General features: G+C 41.1%; 1 protein-coding gene across 1 annotated transcript in view; it reads right to left on the reverse strand.

The window, feature by feature from the left end:
- Window positions 1-774: 774 nt before the first annotated feature.
- LOC126391682 (transmembrane protein 266-like) overlaps window positions 775-8,244 on the reverse strand; it is a 63,793-nt gene continuing 56,323 nt past the window's right edge. The window contains exons 9-11 of the mRNA XM_050046588.1: window positions 6,624-6,819; window positions 3,106-3,168; window positions 775-2,429 (exon numbers count right to left, since the gene is read on the reverse strand). Of these exons, the coding sequence (XP_049902545.1) occupies window positions 1,789-2,429; window positions 3,106-3,168; window positions 6,624-6,819 (900 nt within the window). The 3' untranslated portion in view covers window positions 775-1,788. The remainder of the gene's footprint in view (window positions 2,430-3,105; window positions 3,169-6,623; window positions 6,820-8,244) is intronic.

Consider the following 8,244-nt stretch of genomic DNA (forward strand, 5'->3'; position numbering starts at 1 on the left):
TGCCATAAAAGAGGACATTAGCAGTTTGCACTGTAATTATCTTGGGATTAGGATGCAGTTTAGAGGCTGCACTAACCATTAGGCTATAAAATGCTGTAGTCTGATGTATTGTTTCCAATCACAAGTCTATAGTTATTTAAATTTAGTGTCAGTGCTTCACATCAGTCATTCAGGGGGACAAGTCTTCAGTTTGTGTCTCCAAAAAGAGCTGCAGACAGAATTCTTGTAAACTAGTACTAAAATTATTCTCCTCTACACTACAGCAGTATTTGTTATAGTCCTCTTAGCCCCCATGTGTACTGTGTCATTTACAAATTAATTTTTAAAAGAGGCTGTTACAATTAATCCACATACCCAGCTCTGCAAATTAACTCTTTAGTTGTCGAACCTTAAAACACTTGTATTGATGGCTTAATTGCAGCCATAATAGTTATTAACAATTAAAACAATCTCTGGATACTTGTAAACATTTGACAAGCAGCAAAATGGTACAGCAGTTTATCTTCTGAATTAATGATATGAGGGGGTAATTAGGGGTGCTGACCCACTTACAATGACTCGGCTAATTAGCAGTTGTTGTGACAGGTCCCTTAATGCTAATAACCTTAAATAATTTAGATTTTCCAAAACTGTATGCACAGAATAAGATGATGCTGATGAAATAATGTGTAGCAAGGAGGCTGTGAGAAGAACACAGGGCCCACTCACTTAACATGATGTATTATCGAGAGTCAGTAAAGTGAAAGCAGTTAAGGAAATACTAACTTTTATTTTTTCTATTTTCATTCAAATGACAACACCTGCATTTGGCAATAACTCCCTCCATATCAAGTTTACAAAAGTGTCTGTAAACATTAAAGTGCAAAGAATTTGCTTGCCATTTAGGGCACATATCTTTTAAAGGTTCATGCTACAAGCACTCCAATCTAGTTTCATGTGAAGAATCCAGTCACTTACCTTTTTCATTTCATCCACACAAATATACCCTACTAATGTTTTTTGAACAAGTAAAACAAAAATGCTATTCAATAAAATCTGATGAAGGTCCATGGTTTCAAATCAAACAAATAGGTGACAGAAAGGCAAAGGTAAAACAAATTGGCTGTTTGTATAGTTAAGCCAGTCTTATGTACCCTGTGGCTGTTTAAACCAAGAACAGCATGATTGGTGTTTAAAGTCGATCATACAAATTAAAAAGAAACAAAATAATAACAAGTAAAATGCAATAGAAAACACTCCTTTAACTGCTTGAAATCCCAAGAACAGAGAACAGTGTCTTGGTTTGCAACACGGTTCAGAATTAAAGTTTTTGTTCAGTATAGGCTTGAATGGCCCCTTGCTGGTTTTAATTCATGTAAAGTTCAGTGCATTTAGGACCTATTCAAAGTGAGAATTCCTGATGAAGAATGTGTCCAAGAACACATTAGACTTCCCTTTACTGGGATGTTATAGTCGTTGTGCTATTTCAGGGAATTTCTGATTTCAAAAATCCATCATTGAGGAACAGGGGAGGTTGGACAGTGTGGCAAAGGGCCCAAGAGTTTTTATTGTCATTTCTGCTATGACTTCTGAACACGTCAAGTTAAGGAGCGTCAGTGTTAGCTGGAAGCTAAGGCTCAAGCTTGCTCTGGATTGGCTAAGATTGGATTTACACAGCGACAGAAAAATCCAATTTTTAAATCTTATGTGCCTCTCATGAGGTTTGACCTGGCACAAGAGTTCAGATATACGCCAAACAGGGTGGCAGTAAAAGAAGAGAAAAGACTTCTGTTTCTGTGTAAATGTAGCTTATGTATCAGGCATGTGCCCCAGAGGTGTGTCAGCTGGTCCCAGGAGCCGATACTTCTCCTCCAGGGATGGCTCAGTGGTGTTGCCCTGCAGGTGAATCAGTGGCTTGGTCTGCAGCAGCACACAACCCCTTCCCCGTCCTCGTCTCTCCTCCTGATTCCTGCGGTTAAAGATGTTTATTCTGTTGTCCAGCTCGGGGCTGGCCTTTTCTGAACCAGTAGGGCTGGGAAGCTTAAGGTTGACAGGGTCCACTACCAGACCCTTTTGAGCAAGGCAGGAGTCCTCAGAGAGGGAAGAGAGTAGCTCCTGCACCACCATGCTGGGGTCCCTGCAGGGGTCCTGGCCTGAGTAGGAAGGCGGGCAGCAGCGGTGGGTGCTGTAGCTCAGACTGAGGTCCTGAGCTGTGCTGCTGCTGCAGTCTGTCATAGATGAACCCGGGGTGTGGCTACTCAGGCTGTGGGGGCGGGCCGTCAGGCTGCCACTGGACCGTGATATGCTGGTTGAGGCGTCACTTACGGCGCTGCTCACCCGCTCCATAGCAAGCATCGGGTTGGACTGGATGGGATTTGGATTGGTGGGGAGGTGAACGTCAATGGCTGCTGTGGTGATGACCCGCGCACCTAAGCCAGAAGCTCCAGCATCTCGAAAGACATTGTATACATTTAGAGAGTCAGACAGCACAGATAGAACAAATCATTTCCTTACTTCAAACACAACAAGTGCATAAAAATGTTTAGTTCATTTCAACAAAATCTTAAAACCTGTGAATGGATTATGAGACATAAATGTAAATTGAATTGTCCAGAATTTGGAGTGCTCAGTAACATCAGAGATGGCTGTCATTTGTCCAGAATTAAGATTTTTTTTTAAAGATATTTTTGGGGGCTTTTTTTTTGCTTTTATTTGATGAGACAGATTTAGCGTGAAGGGGGGAGAGAGGTGGGGATGACATGCAGCAAGAGGCCATGGCCTGGAATCGAGCCCATGGCCACTGGAGCAAGAACACAGCCTTTATACGTGGGGCAACTGTTTTACCAGGTGAGCTAGTGGGTGCCCCAGAATTTAGATTTTCATCTGGTAAAAGCCAGGCTGAATAAGATTTGAGTTTACATTTGAATATTTATCAAGACTTCCAGCTCCACAGATTCTATGTGCCATGGTGTAAGTTCATAACCTGCATGTATAAACAGTTTTGTCCTATGACTTAGTGGCCCTATAACCACACAAAAAGACTGTAGAGTCACTGCCATACATAATTTTATTCAATTATATGAAGTGGTATATAAAGTATTAAAGTCAGTGTTCATAGTCACTTACCACTGCTTGCTTCACTGTAGTATTGGCTGATGTAGTTGTTCATGTCATCACGTACAACTGGATCTAAATTAAAAAATAAATTAATAAAAAGATAAACACATAAAGGAACTATTATTATTATTTAATCAAAAAAAGTTGTGAATAACAACATTGAAATGTGTTGCTATAGTGAGTGATTTTGTTGGATGTAATCTATATAAAAAACTATATATCTATATAAAGAGGATGGCTAGCCTACATACAAATGCAGCAATGCAATGTGGAGCTTTCCCTGTCATCCCATCAAAATCATACCCCCATGAAAAAGCTTGAATGCAGATATTATTTTAACACCACAAACCTTCCAGTTTCTCTTCTATTTGCCCATAATCTGATTACTTAACTTATCAACACAAAAAATAAATGTATCAAATACTGTTTAGTCTTCATATTATTATTTATAATAAGAATACAGAGCAGACCATAAATAGGAAACAGGAAATGACCAGTCACATTAGGGTTTATGTGTGACTGCTAATACTCTGTGTGGCAGCGACTAATTGGATTTCATACCTTTTTGTCTGCAGGTCCATTTCAGTGTTAACCACACAAACTAGACTAAATGGAGAATATCTCTCATGTTTACAACATAATATTGACAGAGATGACTTCTGCCCCAGGCCACAGGTGCTTTATTGTCAAGTGGTCAGGATCACGCACTGCTATGCCGTGCATTAGCGCACCAGAAATAAACTGGGACAGAGACAGGGTGGGGTTGGTTTCAGAGAGGAGAGAAATGGGGGGAAATGAGTGAGAGAAAGAGCGGGTGGGAGCTCTTTGTTCAGACCCAGATCCCTCCAGTCTAGCGGGCCTCAGCGTGCGTGGTGAATGGCTGTGATCTGCTATGCTCCTCTGTTCGCTTGATTGGTCTTGAGCTCACTGTCCGCTGGCTGAGTGCGAACCCAGAGTACCCTGAGTGCTAGCCCCTGTCCCCCGGGACATGCTGCAGACTCTGATGGGTAATTTCATTTATTTTTCAGTCTAAAATATTAATCCCCGAGCCACCCCTGGAGAGGAAGCATTGCACTCACTAAAACAAGACTGAGACAATCACTCCACAATTAATAACACATGAGTCTTAAGAAAAAAGAATGGGCTGTCCAGCATGCATAAAAGGCTCTGCCCTTCTTTCTGTGACTGTCAAGTAACCAGGCTGTCATGTGTCGGTGGAAAAAGAGAGGTGACATGCTGAGGTCCTTTCAGTTCAGATCTGAACTATAATATTGATGGGTGAAGTATCGGTTCTACACCACAGGTGAAGTAGTATGAGAGTACACCAAAGGAAGATTAGCAACCACTGCAGCCAGTGTTAACACAAATAAACAAAGTAAAAAGGCAATTACAATTACGACGATTTGTACCATATCGGCCATTTTGGCAGTCCCGCTGTTTGTGCAGACATTCATGGTCCCCAGAGAATGAAGCCGACTGAATTAACTGATTCACTGAATTTTCTTCTTGGGTCAAAAATAAGTTGGCATTTGTGGTTTTTGGTGAAATGTCTCCATAACTGTTGGATGGATTGCCATCAAAGATTTTACAGATTCCCATGTCCCTCATAGGATGAGTTGTGTTAACCACTGACTTCCTTCCTCTAGTGCCATCATCGGTTTGGTTTATGACTTGCAAAATTAATGACATTCCCGTCAGCCTCAGCTGTACTTTGTGTTTGGTGCCAATTAGCAAATGTTGACATGCCAACACGCTAAACTAAGATGATGAACATTGTAAACATTAAACCTGCTTAACATCAGCATGTTAGCATTGTCACTGTGAGCATGTTAGCATTTAGCTCAAAGCGCTGTTGTGGTGAAGCTTCACAGAGCCAATAGCGTGGCTTAGGGCTGGACAATATATCAATATTAAGTCAATATCATGATATAAGACTAGATATGGTGTTAGTTTTTGGATATTGTAATGTAAGTTTGGCCTTTTTCCTTGTTCTAAATGCTACATTAAAGTCAAATTATGTCATTTGCTGAAGTCAGTAGAGTGTTCTAGCTGTTCTATCATTTGCCTTTAACCATTTAGTCATTATATCCACATTGCTGATAATTATTCATCAAAATCTCATTGTGTAAATATATAAAAGCACCAATAGTCAACCCCACAATGTCACCAAAATGAGGATATCAAGGTATTTGGACAAAAATATCACGATATTGGATTTTCTCCATATCCCTCGCCCTAGCGTGGCTGTAAACTCTGATATCCTAACATGTCAGCTCATTTGAAACGTTCCTTTCAACCAAACATGCCTATCTTTCTCTGCTGCAATACCACCGTCACCGCAATCTTCTCTCAGCTTCTTAGAAAGAACTCCACTGGCTCATTGATTAATGTCATTGGATGTTCTTCAGCTCTACATGGTTTGGTACTTTAAGGTGGCAAAACCCTTAATCTCCTGAGACATTCATTCTTATGAAGGCCACTGCGTTGACGTACGTTCTTGATAGTTTGACGGCCCCATGCAGGTGAGTGTGAGAGAAGCCCGCTGAGATTGTGTGCACAATATTGAGCAGTGCAAATACATCTGGCTTGATCTGAGCTGACCTGACTTGACTTGAGCCCTGTGGCCTAAATGCTCATCCCAGTGACCATGTTTCTGTAAAGAGCCCCACTTGTTTCTGAGAGCCAGATTTCCCACTATGCCCTTGGGGTAATATTGTGGCCGCTGTGGAGCCTCCTGGTGCCCTATTGTGGTTTGCAGGTGAAGGGGAACAGATGTTGACAGGAGCCCACTCTCCCTGAACAAGGCCCAATGCACAGAGCACTCTGTACCTGAAATAGCCCAAGTGGTCTGGGCCAGCTTGGTCGGCCTTGCCACGAGGGGCGGTGGGGGGGTTGGTAAGAGAGATAGTTGGGGGATGACAGAGGCCCATGCAAGCTGACGTAGTGTCAGAAAACATGCTTGTTTTCTCCAGGATTCACCAGATCCTAAAAGCTTTTTTGCCCTCATATTGATCCCGGAGCGCCTGCGGTCAGATGGGTGTTGTGTGCGAGTGCAGAGGGGCTAAGAGCCTGGCCTCGAAGGTGCTCCAGGGCAACTGCTCCAGATTAACTGTACACTGCTCTGGCATCCAGTTCACCTGATGTTACACCGTTAGAGACTTTTTGTTCCACATAATTATGTACATACTTTATGCTGCACCTCTCTCCTGGTTTGTCATGCTGCTTTCTCAAGCAAACACTGCATCTAGCATGGTGTGTATTCAAATTAGCTATATTTTTAATGCCACAGGCTTTTGTCTAAGAAGTGTTCATTCTCAGTTTGTGAAATTGTGTTTTTATTCTAACATACTACAATATCCTCACTGCAAGGTACATTCGGAGCCACAACTGGTATCAGAGGAGGTTATAAATATCTTTGCTACATTCTTTACAGTTCAGATGTTTGCTTTACTTCACTTAACATTTAGTGTTTTTTAGTATCGTGCAGTCTAGTCCCTAAAAACTCTGCTCTAGAGACCATACTGTACCTGCAGGTGCTCGTGGCTCCCTGGAGTTCCTCTGGCCGCCCTCATCGTCAGACTCCCCAGGAGTCAAGCCTTCTACAACCTGAAAACTCCTCCCCTGTTTGCCCCACACGTGGTGGATCTGCATGGCTGCTTCACGTTCTGCTGCGAGGTCCAGGTCCTGCTGGGCCAGATGGGCCCTCAGCTGCCTGATCTCAAACTGGAGGTGGTTGTGTGTGGATAGAAAATGAGAAGAAAAGCAGCAAGTTAGAAGTGTGAATGAAAAGAGAAAGAAATTGATTTTAAAAAGAATGAGTGAAGAGGACAGAGGTGGGGAGAAAAAATAGAGAAGGTGGGAAAGAGCAGAGAAGGAAAGAAGCGAGAGAACAAGGAGATGCAGAGTGGCAACGATACAGGATGAGGTGAAAGGTAAGGGAAGGAGGGAGGGAGAGAAAACGTCATCTGCATACATTTCAACACAAGACTGTTGCAAAAAAGCTCACAAAAATATTTCAAATCATCTGTGTTTAAATCAGTGTTGAGCTTTCCTCCTGACCTGACAGCTCCCATTTAAAAACATCAAGATTAATTACTGGTGGACTATTTACTCAAAGTGCATTATCTAATTATGTGATGGATAAACAGCATGCTTTGGCGATGTACAGCTGTGATGTCTCTGTATTGATTTCAGGATTTTAGGTCTTGGAGAAAACACACAAGCCATTGGCAAGAAAACAGTGCAGCTGTGAATCCTGTAAAAGGACGTGAATATAAAATAAACACATTGAAGCAACTATTTTACAAATCACACATGCAGGACATGTGTATTACTTCTGTTCCAAGCGAAATATGCATCTTCAATTACATTACATTTAGACTGAGGTTATATAAGAAACCATAGGAAAAGGTATCACCTAAAGTGTACATTAAAAAAGTAACTCGAACACTGATTTTTTCTTTATTGTATATGTCTGGTCTCACACCAGAACATATGTGGTCATTTGAAGGGCAAGTCTTTATCAATATTTATTAAAGTCTGCATTTTCTCATATGCACTCATCACTGCCTGTGCTCCGAGGTCTCAAATGTGTGGCAAAGCCTGGACCTGTTTGTGAGGTGTTGCTGCCCTCTGGTGGTAGATGAGCTGACAGTTTCTATTGTGGCTATATGTAATATGAGTTTATGTGGCCTGTGGCAAATAATAATAATAATAATAATAATAATAAATAATTCATTTTATCTATCAAGCACTTTTAAAAACAAAGTTACAAAGTGCTTTACATGGTTAATCACATATTTAAAACAATGCAGGATTCAAGCAAATAAAATGGGGCAATTTTAAGAAATACAAAGAACAGTAAAAATAGAATAAAGATAAAATACCATCACTGAAGCAGATAAGCAAAGTTTGCAACTACTTGCCCTGTAGATTGCACTGAGGTATAGCAAATCAAACAACTAGAGTACTACAAAATGAGAGACTACGATAATACTCAAATGAGACATACAGTGGTGTGAAAAAGTGTTTGCCCCCTTCCTGATTTCTTACTTTTTTGCATGTTTTCCACACTAAAATGTTTCAGATCATCAAACAAATTTAAACATTAGTCAAAGATAACACAAGTAAACACAAAATGCAGTTTTT

The sequence above is a fragment of the Epinephelus moara genome, chromosome 1, assembly GCF_006386435.1.
Source record: "Epinephelus moara isolate mb chromosome 1, YSFRI_EMoa_1.0, whole genome shotgun sequence".
NCBI classification, from domain to species: domain Eukaryota; kingdom Metazoa; phylum Chordata; class Actinopteri; order Perciformes; family Serranidae; genus Epinephelus; species Epinephelus moara.